General features: G+C 28.8%; 1 protein-coding gene across 1 annotated transcript in view; it reads left to right on the plus strand.

The window, feature by feature from the left end:
- The first annotated feature begins 8,470 nt into the window (after positions 1 to 8,470).
- The window catches only part of LOC112681784 (carbonic anhydrase-related protein 10), a 123,957-nt gene continuing 105,456 nt past the window's right edge, over positions 8,471 to 26,971 (plus strand). Inside the window, exons 1-2 of the mRNA XM_025552099.1 lie at positions 8,471 to 8,731; positions 9,312 to 9,400. Of these exons, the coding sequence (XP_025407884.1) occupies positions 9,334 to 9,400 (67 nt within the window). The 5' untranslated portion in view covers positions 8,471 to 8,731; positions 9,312 to 9,333. The remainder of the gene's footprint in view (positions 8,732 to 9,311; positions 9,401 to 26,971) is intronic.

Here is a 26,971-nt window from a genome sequence, read left to right on the forward strand (position 1 = left end):
TATCTTGAGATGATGTTGTCGTCTAAATTTACCTCATCAAAATATGATAATACTATTACTATGTAAGTGGTATGTTATATAATTTTGTAACAATATCGTTTGTTGTAATTGTATAACGGATTGGATTTTAAAACAATTATCTTCGCAAGCGTATTTTTGGGAAGGGTGAACTATATAAATTAAGTGTATTTCTGGGTAAATAGCAAATTCGTAAGCTCTAGTGATTAAAGTATTTCATAATTTTTATTACGTGATAACTATGTGAAGTATTTTTAGCAGATATACATCAACGGGTTGTATAGTTAATATTATAAGTTTCGTAGTGAATGGAATTTCGAGAACATAAGGGCTTTTATACGTAGGTGCATCGATTCCGTTACTCGCAGAACTTTTTAAAGGCAGTTAAACTTTTGAAAATGACTGACGGGATTAATTTTCAAAAACCTTCGGTGACATTCTACGCGAATTTTCTTTTTTTCTACGATAACGATATTTAATCCATAAAATAATGATCACACTTGACGCATAACCGTAAACTGATGTTTTCACCGGGGTGGTAGTGGTGTCTGTTTATACTCGTACCTAACACACGATCAAAACGCGTAGCAAAATTGAAACCTAATAGAAAAATAAAATAAAATACATTTATATGTATATTGCAGTTGGATGGCCGTTCGTTCGTTCGTATATTGAGCTGGCGAAGAAACATATTAACGTCGATTGTTTACTAGGAAGTTTTTATATCTAGCGAAGGTGGGTAGAAAAAACCACTCTCAAGGTTCGATGCATTTAAACGTTTTGGCGTGAGTACGTCGGTTAATTTGGCCACAAACCAACTGGAGTTTAATTTAAGTTGCTAGTGGTAGTTTTTTTTTTTTTTTTTTTTATTAGTGAAAGATAAAGGAAGAGAGGGATAGACAGACCGACAGGCAAAGAGGAAGCGGAGCAATTAAGAATTGGGAGTTATACGTCCAGAAAATAGAGCTCATCAAAAATAATCCTTACGTACTCGATAAGTGGCGAAATCGGGGAGGGAGGCGCGTCACGAACGATAATTGTACTTGTGTACTTCCTTGTGTGTGTCGGCATTGCACGTGAATGTAAATAATATCAATTAATATCGAAATAATTAAATATCACCGACGCGAAATGTACGCGGTGGCCACGACAACGGCGGTGAATGACGTTTACAATCGGTCGTCTACATCAGAGAGTTAAACGTTTTGCGTGCATCGACGTTTGCTGGTTCTGCGCCAAAAGCTTTCGGAGGGTAGATGGGTGGGCATCGCCACCACCGTATATCGTCACGTGCACTGGCATTTTTTGTCTTGTTGCGAGTCGTCGACGTCAAGTGGCGCCCGTTCGGACCTCTGAGACCTCTCGATAGAATATTCCTTCGGATCGCTGATCGCCTGGAAATGAAAACGATTACGATAAATCTCTGTATTCGTATTGCGCACACACAGGAAAAAATTTCTTGGGGGTTTCGATTAAAATGTAAAATGTTGATAAACAACATGATTTATTACTTGCTATATAATATATATGTATATATATTATTCGCATGGGAAATTTTGAAATAATTATTAAACTTGTAAACCATAATAACCATAATAATCCACTAATCAGTAACTTAAATTACTTAACACTTCCCGATAATCCTCGCCATCGACTGAAAATAAGAAAGCGCAGAGATCTTTTACAGTAAGTCTCTCAAACCTTCTCTCTCCTCGAATTTAGTTTTACATTATCTCCCTCAATTACTCATCAGGCAAAAAGTCACTAGTGGGTGACTTCTTAGTAATGTATATCATGTGTTCTATCTTTTATCACTTATACTTATTTTGCTTAGTAGAAAAGAATAATTATTACAAATATATAAAAAAAAAAACTTGTGCATCAGGTATTGATGATATTAGTAGTGTTTAGAACCCCCTATGCATCGTACGTAACAATATTTTATTCTAAAACACCTCATACTGTTGCATGGGATTATGTTTGAGAAAACAACCGTGAATAATATTTGTTTTTTGATTTATTGAACAGTGGTTTTTGTGTTTCTTATTAACTACAATGAATAATAATACTACAACAGATAACGATAAAACATAAAACAAATATGAAATTGTGGTAGCGAGAAGTATACTAGTGATGGGAATTATTCAAACATTTGAATATCAGTATTCGATGCTACAATACAATATGTAACGAAAATTATTCGTTTAAATGTAAGCGTAACACAAAGCGTTTAATAATAATATTACATATATGGATTATGGTACATAAAGGCCTGCGATATTTACTATTTGACAGGGTAATTAAAATACAAAAATAAAAATTGGGCAAAATACTTGAATATCATAATTAAATTATTATTAATACAGTATAAACTATAAATCACTTTAGCGAGCATCGCTTAGAACGAGATACTGATTACAACAAGCAAAATTTTAGGTCCCGGCACGGCACATATGATTGTATGTTAAAATATACGTCTACGAGTATGGTTATTACGAGTTATCGACGAGTAAAATACAGCTAACTACGAAAAGGTATCTGCAAGATAAGTACTATTTTCGTATTTAAGTCGATTAATCATTGAAATATATTATCTTTAGTTGTGTAGATATAGATTACTTATTAATAATAAATAGTATAAAAAGCTTGTCATGGAAAAACGGATAAAACAAATTAGGTATTGTAGCATCGAATACTGATATTCGAGTGTTCGAATATACATTTTATTACTGAAATATACTATTACAAATAAAAGTAAGAAATAATCTGGATAAATTAAAAATAAGTGTAGACAACAATATATATGAATTTATACCAATTATTACAAATTGTTATTTCTCTCCCAATAAGTTCTTCTATATGCAAATGATTTTTTTCTGCCATACGGAGAATCAAGAATTGAACCCGAACATAAATATTATAAAAACATCTATCAAATTTAGCCATCTTACATGTTGAGTGAGATTTAGCAAATGAACAGAAATCATTTTAAATAAGTTTGTTTTAAGCGATAGACGCCTGTATGCGTCATACAGTTATTCTTATAAATAAAAAGGTATTAGATACGTGCAGTATTTATTTAACTTATTCTTAGATTTTATTTTATTTTATTAAAAAATTTAAGGAAATTATACATTCAATTAAGTATTAGTTATATAATGGTTTCTTAATTTAATTTTTCAATTTATTAATTTTATTTTAATCATTCATAAAAAAATGTACTTGTATCGAAGTATTTACATATTTTTTAAATAAGAGATACAGAAACAAATTAAAAAAAAAAAATGTTTTTACTACAAGTAATTTGTTTAAAATGCCTAAGTATTTTATAGTTTGGTATGTATGAAAATAACTAATTCTTTAATTTAAATATAGTAAATTTTAAATATAATTTATTTATATGTATTATTTACATATGCCTTGAATTAAAAAATAAAAACCTAAAGGTTAGACCCTATGAAAATGTTCACAATTAAATTATTATTTCCAAAGTAAAATTATGTCGAAAAATGTATTTTAATGTATTATATTAATCTATTCAAAGTTTCAAAAACGGATTTTTAATTTTTAATAATTTCATCTTGGAACATCTAGATGTATTCGGCTGTACAAGTTTATCTGTTCAATTACAAGTAGAGTTAACGAAAATAAAAGTCAATAAGGGTTCTTACTTTTATTTCAGCTTTAACCGAAGGTAGTTACATTTTAGAACCCTCTTTCATGATAGGGATTTTCGAAAAAATAAAAAAATACTATGTCAATTAGTCTTTAACAAAGAAATGAAACTAAGTAAGAAAACTCTAACACTTAAACTAAAATAAACTTATTTTTCTCTTTTTAAATCTCATTAAAACAATGATAGTGTATTTACTATATAAAATGTTCCGATGTTATAGAATTTAAAAATATATGGACATTTAATTGTTATAGTTACGATTGCCTTTTGTGTTTGTTAAATCAGAACTAAGTTATTAAAAAGTTATTGTTAACATAAATATTTCAGTTTGTACATTTCTACTGTTTGTAGTAGTACATAATATTTTAAAAGCTACTTTTCAGAAGGGCACATAAAATTAATGATCATCGATCATGTTTAAATATTATTAGAAAATTGAGGTATTAAGATAAATTTGTTTTCAGCACTAGAATGATGTATAAAAAATAAAACTTGTATTTAATGTCCAACGAATTTATTCTTACTGATTATTCTTTATTATACTTTTGTATAAAATATTATTCAAAATATTATAAATAGAGAAATTTGGTTGGAAATAGAGTTCAATTGAACGATTAAATTAAACATCAAGTATTTCATGATAATTTCATCGTTCTAAGTGTATTAGTACTTATGTGTATTATAATATAGTGTGTACGTTTCTCATCTATTGTAATTATCTTATATTTCACATTTGGGTATTTCCTATATCACTATAAAGTATCGAGAGATGTACAGAAAAGAGCATTATAAAATACCAATAAGAGATAAAAATAGGGGTTTTTTTTTTAAAAAAACATTTTCCACCAAGAAATACTCAAAACACATTATATGCTCAAAATACGATGCTTCAAATAAATAATGACCATAAAAACAAATTTTTCTAAACTTCAATAAAAAATATTTATCAAATAAATTATTTTATGATTTTCTTATAATGATAAAATAATCTTGATCTTATAATATTTCCACTTGTATTTAAAGTGAAAGCTTATTATAACTCATTAACAGGGTTCGAATTTAATAGCATCAAAAATACTAAAATATGCACTATAATATGACCAAAAAAAAACCTTAAAATATGCTCTATAAATATGCCCTAAAAACAACAAAAATAGCAAAAGAAAAAAAATGTAAGTCAAAATTTGATTGAATTTATTATATTATTTTATGAGGAAATAAATTAATAAAAAAACTAAAATTACCATTTTCTGTTAATAATTTCAAAAAACTTATATGTGGTACGTCTTGTTGTATGTATACCTGTTTTACCTTAAATTATGACATAGTTTGTACCTATGTAACTGTTTCTCCGTTTTTAACTGTTGATTAACGTTAAACATTTTGTCACTATTAACTTTACATTCACACAATTTGCAGCATAAAATCATGTATATTAGCAAAAAATATCGCTAAAACTTCAAAAATAGCACTTAAAATCTATAATACTTCAAATATGCAAAAATTAGCAAAATTAAATTTCTTATTTGGAGTCCCTGGTTAATAACACAAATGAATAGCTCACTCTGTTATCTTTATCTTTATCCTATAATAAGTAGCAATGCTATAAAATCTGAACCCTGTTCATTAATATTATTTATATTAATGGTTAGAAATAAATTTAATTAGTATTATTTGATTGGCCATAGGTACAATCATCGGTTTTATATTCATTGTATAGATTTAGTAGATTTTAACATGGAAGTAAAATGAATAAGAAATAATTTTTATGTTAAAAAAATCAATTTACAGTCTAAAATATATTGACTATTTTCGTCAAATATTTCAATGCATTGTTTACATGTTTACATGGATAGAACAAGAGTAATACATATATACACCAGTTACTATATGCGAACGAATCGAAAGTACTTGAATAAAACTATGGATCTGATGAAATTGTGTAGTAGCTAATACATTTTTAATAATTTCTTTTTTTTCATTATTATTCTCTGAGTTCATAGTGCTCTGAACAATTGTTTTATCTTACTCATTAAATTATTGATATTAAATTCAGGCTGCGAAGATCAGTGTGCGGTTAGGGGTTTGTATGTTTTTTCCGTTGAATCATTTTAACCAAGAAAGAAAAAAAAAACAATAAAAGTCAAATCCCGGTTTCATTTCGGTTGGATGGCGCAGGCTACAGATTAAGGGACGGAATAAAATTATAATATAAATTTGTCTGGGTAAGCATAAAAGATAAAAACGAGACGAAACGGCTCAGAGTTGGAAAAAAGTGATTTTGGATGTATAAACGAGAATATGACGTTTTAGTTATCATTGAGGAAATACGAGTTTAATGAAATTCAAATATAAACATTTGAAAATGAAACTATTATAGTATGGGATTTATTTATTAATATCATCCTGAAGTCATTTTACCGATTTCTTTAAATATATATACATGTTTGTAAATAGTTAATTGATTTAATGTATTACAATATGTTATGAATTCGATTAAGACAAAGCAATTTAAATAACGTATTTCAATTAGCGAATATTATCTTAAATTTTAATTTAAAATTATTAATATTGGACCATATGAGTATTGTTTATTTTCAAACAATTTAAGCCACTTTTTATGTTTCATTTTATTTTATCAGTTTAAGATTTACATTTAACTTTATCAAACTATATTTAGTTACCATAATCGTTGAATAATACGATTCTTTGAGACCACAATTATTTACTAACCAATTGTATCTTATGTGACGTCTGAAAAAAAGAAAAGATTAATTCTCAGCTCATTGTATTTCTGTATATATATTTTTTAATAATGAAACGTACTTTAAAATAAATTTGATCTAAAGAATGAAAAAAAAAGAAGTATATAAATGAAATTTGAACTGTAGACACGAACATTTTGAAAACATTTTTAATTTTAAATTAATTTAAAATGTGTAACGTTTATTTTACTAATTATATCTACGAGTATGATCAATATATATTTTGCTTTAATGTTTGTGATTATTAGTTATAAACTTTTTACATTTTTTCACATTCACAAACTGCAATGAATTATTTGGTTGACTGAATATTTTGATATGGATTAAATAAAATAAATTATTTGTGACCTATAAATGAATCATTATTTCATATGAATTTGAATTTAATTGTAAATATTTGTTATTTAAAAATGAACATTCTTAAAATTATTTAAAATTATTTTTATTTTTATGTAAATGTACAAATATTTTAATATATTAATAAGGATTATAAATAATTTGACTTATATTTATAAATTTTCAATGACAAATTATCTAAATATGCGTTGAAAATTACCTTTAATAATTATAGTTATAGAACAATTTTATACAAAATAATAATATTTCATAATATGAAATATAAAAATATAATTTTAATTAAAATAGTAGGGTTCTAATAGAATTTTTAATATTTAAATTCATTCTAGAAGAATAAATTATCATTTTATATTTAAATAATATAAAATAATAAAATTCTTGTGATTAAAAAATAAAATATTGTGCATTGAAATTGTAAAATAATCTTTGTATAAGTATATTACTTCATCAAAATGTATTATTCATTTTCTGCGAAACAGGTATAGGTTTTAAAAAAAAATTGCCAATGAAATATTAATTACAATGTGTTCATCAAAAATATTACTTTTAAGAATCATTTCTTTCTGATATCTAGTTTGAATATCTTCTTTTGAAGATTGAAGTTTATGACTTCTAGATGAGTTTTTAGTATTTAAATGAAGTGGACCGCGAAATATATTCAAGTGATTCCTATTGAATAATGTAAACAACATAATTGTGTAAATTAAAACTAATATTTTTTATATTTTATTTATTTATTGTATAACGTCAAAATTTTTTGCTAATTTATGTTTGTAATTTATTATATCATAGTTTATGAATAAATTAATTGCCAACAGCAAATTTTTGTATTCGTTGTACAGAATTAATTTGCGATCATGTAACTGTAAATTTTTCCCATATTATAATAGTTTTACTACAATTATAAATATGTACATAAATGTTTGTCCGAAAGTGTAATGACGTTTTGTATTATTTTTACTTTTTACGATTAATTTGATGTACAATCAATTAGGTATTCGATTTTTCCTAAATGTGGAAAAACCTGCGGGTAAAATATATGTTGCCGGGTAGACGAGTGGAATTGGTCAAAACTATGCGCCGATTATCTCGGGGAAATCTTGGACGGAAAAATAATTCACTAAAAACCTAAATTCAGTCTTTACATTCTTTAAAATTTAACTTTCAACGTATTATGTTATAACACATCGATTAACAACGCGTTGCAACATGTTGAAAATAAATCGGATTTCTAAAATGCCTACAAAAAATAATATTAATAACTGTCTCGCAAAATTAACGGTTGAGATCCTATTCCTATGTAATTTGTCGTATCACAGCAGCACTAAGAGTTCGTATCATATGAAAAGTAATAAGTAACGTAATATAATACGAAATAGTTCTTATAAAAGAACGTAATAAAAGATTTCAAAACGTAAGTCAACCACTGATTTATTTCTATAGTAAAATGTCTACATCATTTTTTTGATCAGGTTTTTTTAATTTTTTTTTATCGAATTTATATGAAAAATGAACAAAATATCTATTTTCACGAACAACCACGGAGGTTTGTGCGTGTGCGAGTACCTGATTTTATTTTTTAGTTCTCGTTATTCGTCCAAAGGAGCGTGTGCGATGGGATGTGGGCGTCTAACACACCACGAATTGAGTCCTGCGCGGTCGTGCCGCACACCAATCACGTTGTCAGCACGTTGGCCAGTTGGCTTCGAACTCGCGAACCCAGACTGTATCGCGTTGCTCGTGCATTTTTCCCGTTCCGAAATATTTCGATTCCGAATGTTATTGCGAAGACGAAATTAAATTATGACAATGATAAACTGACGACTTACGAAACCGAATGCAAATATTGTCATCTCGCAGTGACGATAATAAAATGATTATAAACGTCTGTAGGTAATTCGTTTTTACGAAACAGGTACGTCGGGGAAAGAAAAATTATTATTCTTATTTCGTAGGAGATGTGTGATTCGATCACATCGCAAAACGTAATCTCATAGTTCAAGTCGTGAGAACTGAGATGGACGTTTTACGTAAAAAAGCTATTAGCTTTCTCAATAGTTGGTTTCAATAAAATCATTTTATTTAAAAGTCACAACTGAAATCACACAAGTTCATGATATTCGTTGTTGTACATATATATTTAATATAATACGATCAATTCAGTGAACGGTGTTTAATCTTAATACAATTCAAAAAATTAAATTAAGAAATAAATATATTTTATTCATATATTAATATATTAATTGTTCTTCCTTATTCAACATTTTCTAATTACTTTTATTTTTGTATTTCGTATATCATTATCATTAATTTTATTACTGTATATTATTAATTCTATTCTATGTATCATATGCTAGTCAAATATTTCTATTATTCGACAATTCAATTAAAAATTATATGTATTTTTAGTTAAATAACTGTGTTAGTGTATTATCATTTTACACGTTTACATTTTTTCACGAGTCACCTTTTATTTTCAAATTTTTATTTTTTAGAATCGATCAATTTGAATCAGTCATGATTTCGAATTCCATCAAATCACTAGTATTTCATTTTGGTCTGGTATTGGCGTTCGGAAATTGGGGTGAGTATACAATATAAAAATGTCAATAAATATAATTAGTTTATAAAATGCGTTAAAAATATATTAAATGTAAATTACTACTTTTAATTTAAATATAATAATGTATACCACATAAAAGTAAATAGTGTATATATACAGAGGGTCGAGTAGGTGAATTAAGTTATACTTGAATTTTAGCTTGTGAGAATAGTTTGATGTTACTAATAGTTCGCGAACTTTAGACAAATATAATAATAGACAACGCTGTACATTGTCTTCTCGAACATATTTTTTTTCTAACATACTTTTAAGAACCTAGTGCATTGAAAATAATATAAGTAAATATAACTTTTTTTTTTTTACTTAAACTAAATTTTTAAAACGTAGTAAGTATATTAACATTTTTCAGCTTCAAATCGGAAATTTGTCGTATTATGTTCTAAAAATACTTTGCCTGACTAGAAAGTTTAAACTGTAATTTGATAAGTTACCTCTTTCGAATCCAGTCTATCAGGTTAGTGTGAAGGGATCCCTAAAGGATAGGAATACCTTAGCAACAACTTTATGGTGTCAGGAATTTCGATTTTAAACGTGATAGTGTTCCGACCCGTCACTCTTGGCAGTCGAACCCTTGAGATTTTGTCTAACCCTTTTAAACACAAATCTAGCGTATTATAACTTATTTTTACAACCGAAATAAATTGTAAAACATTTGTTCTTACACGTTTTATACGTGTTTTTCTTGTTTTAATTGAATACAATTTCAACGACTGAAAATCGTCAAATGCTCTTTTTTGTTGGAAATAAGACTATTTTTTTAATTTTTTTTTTTTAATGGTTTATCTGTTATACGTATATATCGTGTCACCGATGGGTCTTAATAAAAAGTACTTTCAAATTGTGTGGAGGAAAAGAACTTTTTTTTTTTTTTTATAAAATCTAATTTTCAAGTGTTGCGAATGCTGTATTTATTTCTAACCAAATAATAGCAGGTATTGACATGTATTTTAGAATCTCTCCGGAGTGTAGAAATAAATTGGTTTTACAACGATGTTTTTATTTTATTTGTTCGTAAAAAATGTTCTACTTACAATAAGTCTATACCATGAATTGAAGTGTCGCAACTATTTAGATTTTGAATCGCGTTCAGAACGTAACGCATATGCGGTAATTTTCCGGTTTTCACAGTAATTATCCGAAGCACCAACGATTTTGAAATATCCCACGAATTTTTATAACAATATTTTGTTTTATAAAATTAGTATTATTTTAATTTATGATGTGATAATTATTTCGATGATTTGGCTTGTTCAATGTTTATGAAATACTATTGAAAATCGAAATACGGTACATTATTTTCGTTAGGTATACATTTTTAACGCTTTAGAGTGGTGTTTTAGATATTTCTGATGGCATAATTACTCATTAATGATTTTGATATAGACATCTAAAATTCTTTCATAGCGTTAAAATTTGTTAGTAATATTAATGATAACATTAGGTTGATAGGGAATATGAAAGGGTGTACATTTTAATGATGACGATTATCTGACATTAAACATCACGCTTTTCATGAAATTGTTTTTTGACGCATGTTCAGATTTAAATTCAAACAAAGTATTTGACCTGACACTCGGAACCAATAACGCTACCCAACTCGGTGCGATATTTTACATAGGCTTGTTAACACTTGTTATTCCTTGAAAGACTATCAATTCTCTGTATCGCTCACCTTTTGCTTGAAATCCTCTATATGAGATTTTAACAATTTAACGATTGCATTTATTTTTATTTCATCTAAGAAATTAACTATGAACATTAAAACGTTTTAAAAATAAAATTATTGCGAAACAAAAAGAGAAAAAATGTTTTAAATCGTTCGAGAAATTTGAGAAAGAAAAAAAAAACGCTTTAATTAGTTTAAACATTTCAATAATTTTAACTAGTTTAGTTTAAAGTGCGAATGTGTCAATTTCATGAATGTTTTAGCGAGCGCGTAATCTTTCGGAACTATGTAACGTACTATAGAGCGTTGTGTACGGCGACGTATGGATCATGTTGACATAGTCGAATAATTTATAATGGGTTATCAAATTTCTTTAGTTGAGTGTCCTCGTTTTACTTTCCGGTGCGGGACTATTTAACATTATGCATATATACCTGCACATATGTACATACATGCATGAGTGCGTGTGTGTTCGTGAGGATGAAGGAAGAGGTGGTTGGATGGTAGAGTGAGCAGTGGTTCATTATTGCGGATTTTATGCGTCAAGACAAACACGATAGGAATCGTGCGGTGCGAAGGGCTGGTTAGGGGGGCATAAGGTGGTATTGTCGTCAGCCCTAAACATGTTGTTAGGCAAAATTCGTCATAATATGTTTACGTGTACGCGTTCAAAGACAAATCATACTGAACCACATAGTGCCGCAGGTATGCCGGGATGACGTACGGCGGTAGGATGTTGTTATCACGAAGTTGGCGGACGTAATGGCGCGAGTTCCATCGCAGCAATTCTTAACGTTTTTAACGTCACGATTCTCGGAAAAAGTAAAAATACAATAAGTCACATTACGATTCCCTCCTCCCCCCCTCATGGTAATAAAAACTAATTTAAGATTTTATCCGTCATACCACTTACAAAATACACCGTATCGTTGACCGTTAACGAAACAAAAACACGAGTTTTCGAATAGCTAGACAAGTGATGGATGAAGTTTACATCTATAGGCTTTATGATAAAAAACTAAATTTTTCATTTTGACTACTATGTGGTTGTTTATTACTATTTTATTTTCAATGTAAATAAAAGGTTGTTTGTCTATATCAGCGCCGTACAACCTTTTTTGATCCATGACCCTACAGTTAATTTATTTCGATGAGACGATCTTCTTTCCAACTAACGTTAAGTAAGTAAATAATATACTTACTTAATGTACAAAACCATTTGAATTCATATAAATTAAATCGTTAATTTTGGGCAATTTTAATATTTCTTTAATTCAGAAAAAAACAAATAAAAAATATATAAAATTATTTTTATAAAATCTAAAATATAAGTATAAAGTGATATAAAATAATAAACATAACTTTATCAATTGAGTGTCAAATTATAAGCGACCCCCTACTACAATTTGGCAACCCCCTTAGTGGTTGTGACTTCCATGTTGTACAGCACTGGTCATACATCAGCTTTAAATTATTTCTAACGGATGCAATCCCTTCCCCTTCATCTAGTGGTTGGTAACCCACAGATTGAGAAACGTTGTTCTACCACATAGTCGTTTCTTATCTAAACCGGTGACGGTGAGTGCACGCAATCAACCATTTTCCAGTAGACTAAGCAAGAATCTCCTTACAATAACCCATAGGCCAAACCGACCCGTGAACAAGTTTTAACCGACCCCCCCTTCCCAAAGAAAGGTAAAGAATCTAAACATATGAGTACTTATGAGTACTCGTAATATAAAAAAAAAAAGTCAGTATCGCCGACACATGTTAATTATCAGCAGTATCGGCAGTATCATAATTTTGACATTTTATGTGGCTTTCGAATGGATATCGACGCATATCACATTGTGCAAAACCGTTGTCAAAGTTACGCGTACCATTGTGGATAGACTGAATGGATTTTCACTGACATTTAAGATCCATGATTATATCGTATTGTAATCAACACGATTGTTCGTACTTGCATCCACGAATGTAAAAATGGATCAAAAGTTTCTAAACGTTTCGGGGATTTATGAAATCGCACTTGTATTCGCCGTCCGACAACAACCGCTCGGAGTTAGTACGCTGCACTACGACTTGATATTTAACGGTTAAGAATTGTTTTTTTTTTTAAATTTATGCACCTCCGACGAGTATTATTCCTGATTTCTAATAGATTTATATTTTGGAAAACGAATTTTACTGACAATCATTTGTCAATAACATGTCGGTATGTTCTAACTGTTACGATACGTAGCGGAGCTAAAAGTGCTAAATGAGTACTGAATGTGTTAAATGTTTATCAACATTATACAATAGAACAGTACGATTGTTTCGTTGTAGTACTTGGAAATCCCAAAATGTATAATTGATTACAGTCTTTTATTTTGTTCGGGAGACAAACAAAAATCTATTATTCATCAATGGTTTCAAGAAATTACTAGTTAAAGTTTTTTTCATTGTAAATTTTTTAAAGGATTTTTTCGAGCCGAAGGCTTATCATAGTTATTCTAAGCTATCCTGGATAACATTTTCTTATGATTGAAGAATAAAATAAATACGTGATGTCTGAAATGGTCGAGTTACACTGTTTGGTGACTTCGGAAACGAAACGAACGCATTCAATTCACCGTTTACCTCATGTACAATACGATTAAAATAAACATGCATCTGTTATACATTTATTACTATACACTAACTTTTTATCATAGTAAGTAATGAACGGCATACCTATATCACACTCACAATGAGAATAGAGTCTCTGGATCAGGGGTTTTCAATCCACGGCCCACGCTGTCATAATATGCGGCCCGCGATCACATTTTAAATGTTAATCATATTAAAAATAAAATAAAAAAATTGTAATTAAAAAAAAAAAATGTTTATTTATTTATGTTTTAATAATAATAGTCATTTTAAATGTACCCACTTAATTTTAAAAATTGTAAGAATAAAACTGAATTTATATATAAAATACATGTTTTTACTACGGATGGCCCGCAAGGTTAAAAAAAAAAATAAAATATGGCCCGTTGCATAAAAAGGTTGAAAACCCTTGCTCTAGACTTACCTAGGTAGCTAATGATGTAATACGTCTATAATTTAGGTTTACCTCATTCTCCATTGTATAATCCAGAGTTGGGTGAATTTACGTATAAAAGTTTTATACATCATGATGTATATACATATGTATAATACATTTTTATACATGTAGTATAAAAGTATAAAACGTATAAATTGTTTTTCCTATTTTTTCTTTCAAAAAGTATTTAAATTATTATTAAATATTTTTTTATACATACCTAGAGTATAAATAATAATTGTTTTTACTGTAATTTGGATAATGTCTTAGAATTCAATAACTATGTTAATTTTGTATTGCTTATGATAGTTTATGTAATACTGTAATTACTAATTAATAATTATAATAATTATTTCTTACTTTATTTACTATTAGTAATAGAAAATTTGTATTTACTATTTACAAATAAATCCGAGTCCTAGTTATTACTTTATAAATGAATATATATATAATATAAATGTAACAATAACTACTAAAGTAGAAAGTATACTACTATATCTTAGAAACCAAAAATCATAATTTTAAATTATAAATGATGATTTAAAATAACTGATAATTAGCAATTAAATAACCACGGACTAAGATCTTACTATATCATAGTCCATGTAAATAACTGATTTATTAATATTAACAGTGTGAACATTTATCACAATACAATTATATTTTATAGTTATAATAATTGGACTTTATATTAGTTTTTATCGATGATGTATAAAATATAGATGTATAATACATAGTATAGTACACAAATTATACATTTATGTATAATACGTGCCAAACCTGGTATAATCTATTATTATGCACATCGCTTTTTTATTTTTTGTCGAAACTTGGGAGCTTTAAATGACATGTTCATTTTTTATAAATTGCATGAAATGCTATCTTCTAGTACCTACTAATATTATATAACGTTTTCAAAACTTAAAAGGTTGAATTAATTATTACTAATTCCAAGTCATCTCAAAAAATCGTATTTTTCGTCACATTTTTTTTTTTTATATTTCAGTTTTAAATTACCATTTCGTTCTTGTAATTGTACTTCATAATTGTACTGGCGTTATAAACTTTAGAAAATGAGAATCGAATAAAAACAATTGGCAGAAGTCTTTCACGTAGCATTAATTTCATTTTTATTTTTTTTATGTGAAATAATATTCTGTTCTTAGTTGTAAAAAATAAATGCTCGTCATATACATGGGATGGTTTATAATGGACACGATTTTGAATCAAATTTGTCGCTTAAATAAACATTTAATTCTATCTTCCCATTATATAGCTGCATTCCATATCAGATTAATGTTGTATACATAGTTTTGTCAGATACTTAAAATTAGGCGAGTTTCGAGTATATGAGCCGGTTAAGTATTTTTAGTTTTTTCTCCACACGTATCGAAGTTTTTCATTCTGGTTAACTGATCCGCAAAAGTTGAGAATCGAAAAACTTTTACTTTGACAGACACGGTAAAAGCCATCAGACAAGTTCGATATCAGTAGTGTCGGTTTGATGGATGCTCTCTAATCACGGTAAACCGGCAATTTCTTCGCGTCTGCTTCATTAAACATATTATAAGTACTCTATCTTTTCGAAACCGCAATTATCAATAATATGTTTTACTTCATACTCACCTATCCATACTATTGTCGGTATAATATTATCTCAAATATTGAACTTCTCAGGTAGAAAATTATCTTATTCAATTAGGGTTTCTTAGAAGAAAATTGTGAGAAGTCATTGAAAAATTTGAGAAATCTGACGGAAACTCGTTTTGATATGACAAGTGACATTTTTTTAATACTTAAATTTTTATCTATATAGGCTTTTAGCTAAATATTTGAAATTATTTTATTATTCATGTTTTATAAATTAAAATTATTTTGCTCGTCCTTACAACTTTTATACAATTTCTTATTTGATTACGTAAATATGACCTTTAAATACAAGAATTACACTATGCTATTTTAAGTACAGTTTTATAATCGGATACTTGGGATCTAATAATTAACTATACAAACGTAAAACAAATGTGATTTATGCTGACCGTATTGTATGTAAAATATCATAATACTATATGGTACAAGAGATAAGTTCAAATTGAACATGACCGTAATAATAATTAACAACTGTTTTCTATTGAAGTGAACAAAACGAGACTGTTGCACGTATACTCGGTAACCTCACTTCATTGCATATGTATTTTATCCTTTTGGTTAAAATGTAAAAGTACTTGAAATTTTCCGCGAATTAAACAAATTAAGCATTATGTCGGAATCCGATGAATTAATACAATCTATGAATATTTATTTGATATCTATTCGATGTTTATTTATTTTTTAGTATGAGTTTTTTATCAATACATTTGAATTCAAAACCATTATAAAGTTTCATTATTTGTCTCTTTGTTCAACAATGCAGGCACTTTATTATTAATGATATACATAAAAATATATTTTTTTATAAAAGAAAAATTAATATAATTAGTCCTGTGAGAATTTGAATTGAATACACAAAAATTAATGATATAATATTGGCTTGAGAATAGTCCACCCCTTAGTGGTATTACTACTGAAATTTTAAATAATTATGTATTTAAATTCTAATAAGTTTAAGAGATTTATTTGTATTTTGATATTAGATTTTATTATTTATATACTTGAAAATATTTATTTTTATAATTAACACTTATATATACTTTAACTATCAGTTGACTATCTAATTGAGTTTTTACTGTGGTTATTTAAATAACGAAATAAAATTATCATTATTTTCCTCGCAGAAAGAACATACATAAAATCAAATAAGTCTATAGCTTAAATTAACATTAATCAAGAACATACTTATCGATAAGCAGTTACTACTTTATTTAGAAAAATCCATATAATACATTGTTTTACATATATATTGAGATAAAATATAGATGTGAGGACTATGCCTCTCCACCATCTTAATCATTACAATTTTCAAATTGCTATAGTTAAAAAATGTATGATTGCCAATCATTATTTTAATAATATGGCATTTATATTATTTATGAAAAATAAAAAGTAAAAAATTTAAATTTATAAAATTGTACATATTTTAAATGTTGATTGTTTAATAGTTATTTAACCAACCTTGAAAATACAAAATACCTAATAGGAATTAGAATTTGACTTAATATAAAATTAAATGTTTAATTTAAAAAAAAGATTATAGAAAATTATCATAACATTTAATATTGATTGGATAACAAAAAACATGCAAAGTGCTTGTTGACGACTAAATCCGGATTTAAGTTTTGCGAGTGTATAGAACACCGTGAGAGACTGGTCAGGTAATAATAATGTCGATAAAACACTGAACCAACACAATTTAATGAACTAAAAAGTGGACTGTATATTAAACATAAAAACACTAATAATTACAATGCTACGGCCCGTTGCCGGCAGAACTCGACATACCCTATTTTAATATAATATTTGGCTTGGTGCCGGTAGAAACGCAACAGTGCGCGAAATGACAATGTTCGACGTCCAAGTCACCGGCCCCCCTAACATAAATAAATTAGTATTATTTTTTTGAATTTAGTAAAACTCAAGAACTCAATTTGTATGAATTTGTACGACCATTTTCGGAATTTTTACTTCACCCCCTCTCCTGAAATATGTGGAAAAACCCTGTTTCCCGTGTCCCCCGCCCCCCCCAAATTTGAAATCTAAACTTTTTCTTCCGCAAGCCTTTTACACATAATTTGTATGAATTTGTACGACCATTTCCGGAATTTGTACGGCATCTATTTACCCGAAAAACTCAATTTTCTATGTGCGGTGCGGGGGAAAGTAAACTATTCACTTATTTTTTTCGCCATTATCTTTAGTAATTATTCTGTCTTTGAAATGAAGAACAGCTTTTATAACTAAATCAGGATGAACTGCTGGCTTTCGTCCTTTCACCTTAGAATTTAGCGATAACATTTTTACCAAACAAAATTTGAGAATAAATATAAAAACACAGTTAATTTAGATTTTAAAAACGAAAACGCAGGAAATAAGAAATTCACTAAACGTCAGAACAGTTTGTTGAAGAGTAAAACATTACAAATCACAATGCCTAATATTAGTCTAAATAATGTTCCAAAAATAGAATAAAAACACAGAATATTCTGTGATATAATTGTGTATATTTTCCAATTAAATTTTATTATTAAACATTGTAATAATATTTAAGCTATATATTGTATGAACCAAGGATAATTTTTTTTTTTCATAAATATTGTGTAAAATTCTTTTAAATTAATAATAACAAAAGTAATGAAACCGATAACGAAAAAATATTTGAAATTAATTTTATTTAAGTTCCCTGTATTATGAAATTCATACAAATTATGTGTAAAAAGTTTGCGGAAGAAAAAGTTTAGATTTCAAATTTGGGGGGGGGACACGGGAAACAGGGTTTTTCCGCATATTTCAGGAGAGGAGGTGAAGTAAAAATTCCGGAAATGGTCGTTCAAATTCATACAAATTGAGTTCTTGAGTTTTACTAAATTCAAAAAAATAATACTAATTTATTTATGTTAGGGGGGCCGGAGACATATGTCTTTGACCCCTCTTCAGTATTTTCGATATAAGTCAAATAACAACGTCGTACAAATTCTGAAAATTGTCGTATAAATTCATACAAATTACGTACAAAATATTTGAATAAAATTTTTTTAAAGTTTTCATGGTGGGGTGCCGGTGACATGGACGTCAATGTTCGGGCCGATGCCGATAAAAACGCGATAGTACGCGATATAAAAATATTATAAAAAAAGTGATCTCGGCGATCACTACTTATGAATTGTATAGTTTACAACTACAACTAACTGACTATGTAGAGTCCAGGGTATGTCGGCCTTTTATATCCGTAGCGCACGATAGTTTGAAAATTCTAGAAATTACGCGGCTGCGCCGCCCGCAAACCGGTTTTTTCCCAGAAAAACGTGCCACTGTGCGCCCGGTCGTAGACCGGCGGTGCCCGCGAACTACCCCGAGAATATTCTAGACAAAACTATTTCGAACAGTACTAATTAACTTACATTCGATCGGTGCTAATGATAAACAATCAATATTATCTATATCAGTGTTAAAGAAATACAGTCAATACATAAGTAATCTTTTAACTGAATAAACATTTTTTCCGATCGTGAATACTTTTTTGTTTAATACTTCAAAAACAATAAGTTTTATTTACAATTTAATTAAAGGTTTTCTTTTTTTTTCTCGAGGTTTTTTAATCATCAAAATAATAACTGCATTTAAAAATCTTTTGCGTTAGCAAATTTATTGATACACATTTCACAAACCTAAACTACACGCTCCTAATTTCGGACTATATAATTTGTCTCGGGGTTCACTGAAAAAAGAAATCCTGTATATTTTAAATATGAGGATATTAATATTTTAGGCGACCCACCCCCTCAGCCTTTAGTATTCTTTCAAATTTTGTCGAGGTAAAAAAAAATAATATTGTTTGTTTTTCTTTGATTTTATTTGATAGATTATTGTTTAATAAATAATACGGAATCTAATATTCATTGTATGATATGTGTTATTTATTGACAATATTATAATGTTATGTATTTAACCCAGTGCACGTTAAGTAAAATAAATCTCGTTCTTCATGAATCAAAATAACAGCAGATATTCGTCGCTGTTCTTTTTATTTATTTTTTTTTTTTTTATTCACTATGTTATTAATATAATTGCCTACTTAAGAAGGTTTATAGGAAAAATAAATTACAGTGGACGCTACCTATGAATTCTTCGTTTTTAATAATGTATGTCCTTATACATAGGACGGGTTACTTATATTTATAACAGTGACATTTCGATTGCTTCTATAACGTTGCCATTATGATAAAATACTCATCTGAATCTATTATCAATTTATCGCAATATTTTTATTATTAATATTTTTACTATGAATATTGGTGACACTGCGATTGATTTCGCTGGTGAAAATATTACTCAGAGGATAGCGTTTTGTACATTTGTTCCGGTCTTGGGCAATCATTATTCATTTCTGTTTTAGATAAGAAAACGAACGCCCCCCCCCTCAACACTTCCGGTTAAAATGCCCTACCTTTTAAACAGTAATTCTCCTCCTTTCTCTATCATTCTATCTCTTACTGTATATATGGTATATATTTGTGTGTGTTTTTTTTCGTTTCCACTTTACCCTCGCGCAAACCGAAGCTTTATCTACCCCGGAAAAGCTTTTCCACGTAGACATGTTGTGAACATGCAGCTTTTGTCCCTCGTGACTGCTTATAGAAATTGTATAATAATATGAGGCTAATGTAAAAGTACGCAATAAACAAACAGTGTGTTTTACGCGATTATACAATATGTAAAATTTGCGTTCGTTCAGAATACTTGTGATCCTGCGTACTGAATTACTTTTAATGTTTTAAACAGGAATCATGTATTTTATCGTATTCACCGTCGTACGTATATTCACCATGGTTATAGTGATTTTTGTACACAATACAAGTTTTACGTAAATCGTCAGTTATACGAAACAAACATGTACGTCAATATTATGCTTAGCACGGTACGTAATATTTAGTATTGATACGACGGCTTCCTAATCGAATTATATGCCTGATGATATTTGTGCGTTCAATCGCCAAACTTCACTGAGTTGGAAGTGTTCATTATTATTATATAAACAAATTATATGTCCTCTACTTCCATATGTGCTGTGGTGGTCTGGAGTAAATGTTCTATAACTCATATAAATAAAATACAAGTCATACAATCCAAAATCCTACGTATAATTCAAAATGTTCCATGGTTTGTTAGAAATAAAGTAACGCATACAGACTTCGATATTTCAACAATCAAAAACTATATCAAGGACTTAAAGGACTTATCGATTAAATTTTTCAGTCATCTACACAATCCAAGCGGTCCATATCAACGCGATCGTCCTAACGATGTGTCAAACTATGCTTCAATTAGTTCACTTTACTCATTATTGTTTAATTTATTTTGGAAATATCGTATAACTAACCTGTGTATTGTAAAAATGTATTATTGTAATCTATAATTTAATACATCAAGTTAAACATAACTTATTAGTTTACCACTGTTAACAGTTATAAAAATATTAAATATTTAAATTATACATTTATAAATTTAGATGGCAGACGTTAGGAAAACTTTAAAATTAAAAAAAAAAATTGTACGCTCAATAATCAATCAAATCGTTTATTGAAAATACTTTATGTCTCATTGTTGGGAAATCTCCATAAGCACAAAGAGGTGACTCAATCGTACATAAAGTTAAGTACTGTTCTTTAACATCATTTGACAGGGGATTAAGAGATATCTACGAAGGTGGAGAAAATGCGATTAACTGGCTAGAAAATACTGGACATTTACTTATGAAACAACTCAATAGTTATCAAATTTCTAGTCATTAGTCCTTACATTATTTTATTGTTTATTAACTTAGTTATTTATTTATTCACCATTAGGTACTATACTAATTATTAATATACTTAAATTATTCAAGTTAATTATGCTTAATAATTACAACCGTTGATTGTATTCTTTAATAAAATAACCTATTTCGATACGATATACTAACGAAGTAATAATTGAAAAGACTCGTCGAAAAGAAAATAATATTACGTTAATTCAAAGAAAAAAAACACGTTCTCGCGAACACATACGATGATATTAGAATGTTAGGCGGTAGGTACACGCCTATCTGGTACTTAAAATAAATCACAAAAAGTTTTTATGGAAATACCTTTTCCTATCACAATGTGTCAAAAGGACGAATAGAAAATGGCATCTAAAATTGTATAGGTGGTAAAAGTATTAAGAGCCTAGCGAATTAATCTGTTGTTTTTCCGAAGAAATGTGTTTATATTGTAGAAAGTTTTCGGTAAGTAGACTTTGATAGATTGTCTTGTCTGTTAGATTTAATAATATTCCAGTCGTTGGTTTAAAACAGCGTTTTATGAATAGACATTTTACCATAATTAACTTGGCCTATCAAAATCAAGTTTTCAAGAGGCCGACGTACACGTGCGGCCAAGGCACTTAAGTGTTTTCGTTCAATGTGTTCATCACGCGGCAGTCGCACCTGACCATTGTGGTGGTGTATTATTTTTATTTCTATTTTTTTTTTTTTCGTAATATTTTCCAATATCTTTCCGTTTCCCACCATCCCTCATCGCTTACACGTCGAAAAAACTTCGCTATCATCCCGAAGTCCTAACACCGCCTGTAAACCGTAATTTGTGTTAGTGCAAAATACACCGATGCGAGATTTTTCTGCGGTTACACCCATGAGTCGATCAATCAACTAAAGAGTTTATTTACTTTTTTTTTGTTGTTTCAACGGTGTGGGAAAAAGGGGAAAACGTTATAAAAAAAAAAAAAAATAAAAATTAAAAATAGAAGCAGGGGAATTTTCTCCATTTTTTACATCACTCGATGGCCGACTGTGCCACCGCCCCATGCGTAGGTAAGTGAAAATACTGCCAATCAACCCTATATCTTGATAGGAAAATAGCCCCCTATCTTTTAGACGGAACGCCCGAAGCGCTTATACACTTACGTATATCATATCAATCAAATCGATTGAAGTTATTTCGCACGACTTTTTATCCTGTCCGTTTAAACGTTTCATTATTTTTAATGCGACTGGATGGCTGCGGAAAATGTAATCAACGGGGGTTTTTTTTCTCTTTTTTGGCGTTCACTGTGCGATATGTTGGAAAAATACGAGTATAAATAATCCTCGCGTTCACAAGATACTTTTGATGATCCGCTGAGATTGTATTAAATAAGAGCAGTGAATGATTTATGGATTCGAATTACGCTCGTAGATGCGATATCGCGTGTAACGCGAACGATATAGCAGTCCGTGTTCGAAACAGCGACGGCGAAAATCAATCGCTAACAGCGTTGAACGTACCACGCGCACATACAGACGACTAATTGGTGACGATTAAAATTTAACTGTAATATTATTGCACGGGCACGCATTATTTCATTATTTCGTAAATGTTTTTACGCATCGAAGAAAATCGATTTTAGGTTCAGATGGAACGCTGTTAAGATATTTGGTTACAATTAAACGACCTAGTGTTTGATCATTTCGTACGTATTAACCTATACTGTTCAAAAGATCAATTGTAATAGTACTGTTAACATATCTTCTAAGAACTCTTTAATAATTAAACAGTTTTGTATATTTTATTCAAAACCTTACAGTAACAAAATCAAATATTTCTGTGTAATATCCACGTAGACTTTTCAATTGACAAAATCTGCTACTTTCAGGGGACTAATAAAAATATATTTTATACGAATGGGTATTGTTTATTTATACTTTTTGATTTTGTGTTCAATTATACAATAATATTAATGTTTTATGCTTATATATTTTTATGTCTTTTTTTTATTATTATTAACAAGCCATTAATAAATTATATAAATATAATCATAATACGATGATAATGTAAACATTTAATAAGAGTAGTCGTTTCATAATTTTTATTAATTTTTTTGTAAGATAACTGTGTTTTATGGCAACTTAAAATAATGCGAGATAATTTTTAATAACATACTGTTTTAATATCAAAAACAACAATGTACAATAATGCTGTTAAGAACATATTTATCGATCTGAAGAAATGAAAAAAATAAAAAATAAATTTACTATAAGAAGTTGATAGCATTTTTACCATATAACATATTATAAACATATACTGTTTTATCCTTAATGTTGCGTAAATAAATTATGCAGGTATTTATTTTTGATGGATTTCAAACGCAGACATTATTAATGAAGTACTATTTCATTATTTTGAAGCAGTTGTATTTTTATTAGTTTTAAATATATTTTTAAAAAAAAAAATTGTCACACAAATACTTCGAATTGAAATCATGCAACATATAAAAAAGTCAATATGTTAATTTAATTTTCAAATTTAAATTGATTATTTGATTGAATGATCGAATTTCACAAAAAAAAATTTTTATGATCCCGGTCAAATTAGGCAACAAAAATGATGTAATACTCAGTGCTTATTTCGAAGCAGCTCTATAGTTATTTTTAACCTGATAACATGGACAAATGAAGACACTTATTGCATTCATGTGTCAATGACTTGTACAGTTCTATCCAATTCATATACGTAAAATATATTTTTTAGTCTCGGGTTCCAAAGTCGAATATACATCACGATCAATTGTGTTGTCGAAGTTTTATTTTTAAAAAGCAAAAGAAACCGTTCTGTTGTAATCTAATTTACATGTTATTTGAAGTAAAGACATTTACAGCATACGGCAAGAAAGAATGGCATGAAGACGTGACAGAGTTTAAAATGCAATTTTAAACTCTTCATTTCTTACCCAGTCGATCTGTATATACTCATATATATATATATATATATATATTTCCATTTAGACAGGACTCTCCGACAATGGTGTAGTCTAGGGTGGGTGTGTTTGACATTATTATTTTTAGAATTTTAATCGGAACTCTGACCGGATGTAAGAAGTAATAAAAATTCAACGAGATCGGTATTGTGAAAAATCTTAATTAAAAAAATTTGGAAGTATAGGCAATTACGACTGTCCGTCTCGCAGCTGGGGCGAACGAATAATTATTATTTTCTTCCAGATACAAGCTATCTAATGCAATGTGCATTCGTTTCACTGCGCACACTCAATTTGTTTTTCATCTTTTTCATCGGCGAGAATAAGTATTTCAATGATTGTAAATAAATACTCAATCTTTCTGTATATTTATATACAGTAAACCTATACTGTATACGCACTCGCATATTTAATATTTCGCTTTTTAATGATTTCGGAGAATCCGTCAAGAAAATTGGATGGATAACTTATGTATATCATTTATGCGTGTAGTGCGATTGATGTTTACGTACCTACATAACTCTTTTCAAAATCACAAGACAGCAAGAAGAGTGTTTATGTTTATATTGCATTTAAAACTAATGTTTTTATAAGTTTATCAATTTATTGCAAGCCACTAATAGTGGATATTCTGGAAATATACCTACGTATTGCCGAATAAATATAGGTACGAATTCTCCATTCGTCAACACATATTTCGTAAAACGGACATATTGCATGATTTATTTTCCTAAACATCCCAGGTGGTGGACCAATTTTGTATAAGTTGTACTAAAAATAACTGAACCGTTGGGTATCTTCAACGTAAACGGGAAAGTTTGTGTGCAGGTCTTTTCAATTACGATTTAAACACACAATATTATTTTATATGAACATAATTTTAGCTTTAGTTTTGGGAAAAGTCTATTTTTATTCAACCGGTACGAATAGCACTGCAGTATGTATTTATGCATCATTTACTTAACATAAACCGCGTAGAAATGATATGCTTCAGGTTACAAAGGATTCATTACTTGCTGACAAAGTTTTCGAAAAAACTTTTACGGTTATTAAAACATAACTATAGATTTCGCCTACCCATATGTTTTAAACATGGTTACAGACGTTAGTTCTGTATACGCGAACAGATTAATTAAATTTTCTAGGAATAATGGTTTGCTATAACTTGTAACGTCATATCGAACAAAAATCAATAGTTCGTTCCAGGTATTTGAATCTCACTGAATATTGTCTTGCTACATGTAGTTTTAACTAACAGTATGGCACTAACATGAGCCAACCAACAAACCGAATCTTCTCTTTATTTTCGATAAAATCATTAAAAACTCAGGTTTATTGTAAGAGTCGAAATATATGACTAAGTTTAAACATTACAAGTACGATATGTGAACTAGTAACTATAATCTAGTACGAAATGCTATAATTATGTTGACAATGCTATAAACGACTAACGAGTAACAGACGAGATGTTTGAAACGAGAGAAACTGTACAATTTTACGAGACGTTTTTTGATGATAGTTGTTTAAATTTAATTTTTGGTTGATAAAATTACCTGGTATTGGTGTAAATCAATATGCGTACATTTCTATTTTAAAAATAGTTAGTCAACATTTTTATTGATACCGTTATTAAAAGGCTATTAAAAGGCAGTGTACATAAATTCAATAAGTACTTTAGTAATCATTTTATTTTTATAAAAATGATGTTTAAAATCAATTAAATACTCATATTGTCATTATTTTTTTTAAATAGGTAGCTTAATGTATTTAATGGATAGATGGAATTGATTATTTTGGTCACGCTTCAAAGTGAATGTATTAATATACAGACTAGTGGAATATCATATATATATATATAAAATATAAAATTTCCGATATCGTGTCCGATATAAGTTGTTGTACATCTGGCATAGGATAGTATTTTTAAAAATAAAAATAATAATTTGACCCAATGTCGATACGCCCTCAAGGCAGCCGGTATCGTTTATTACACACAAACACACCTATTAAACACACACACACGTTGCGTAAAATAAGGTATACGGATGTTTATTATATAGACTCTGTGATGCGGACGAAAGCTGTTGTTTTTCGTCTAAGGACCAAGTTGATTGCGAATCGCTGAAGCAAAAGTCTCTTCCGTGTGCGTGTGCTGCGAACCAGTTATTATATTATTTCCTATATTTTTTTCCGACGTGGAAACACTCCGGTGCACTCTACCAGAACGGTGGATTCGTATAGTAAAACAGAAAAAATAAGAAACAAAACAGGAAAAAATTGAAGAAATAGTTCTCAGATTCGGAAAGATGCCAATTGTTCGAGTATTTTGAAAAACTATTTGTTACTATGATAAATACATTCCTCGCGTGAAACGACA

This window comes from Sipha flava, unplaced genomic scaffold, assembly GCF_003268045.1.
Source record: "Sipha flava isolate LNK unplaced genomic scaffold, YSA_version1 197_pilon_pilon, whole genome shotgun sequence".
NCBI lineage: Eukaryota > Metazoa > Arthropoda > Insecta > Hemiptera > Aphididae > Sipha > Sipha flava.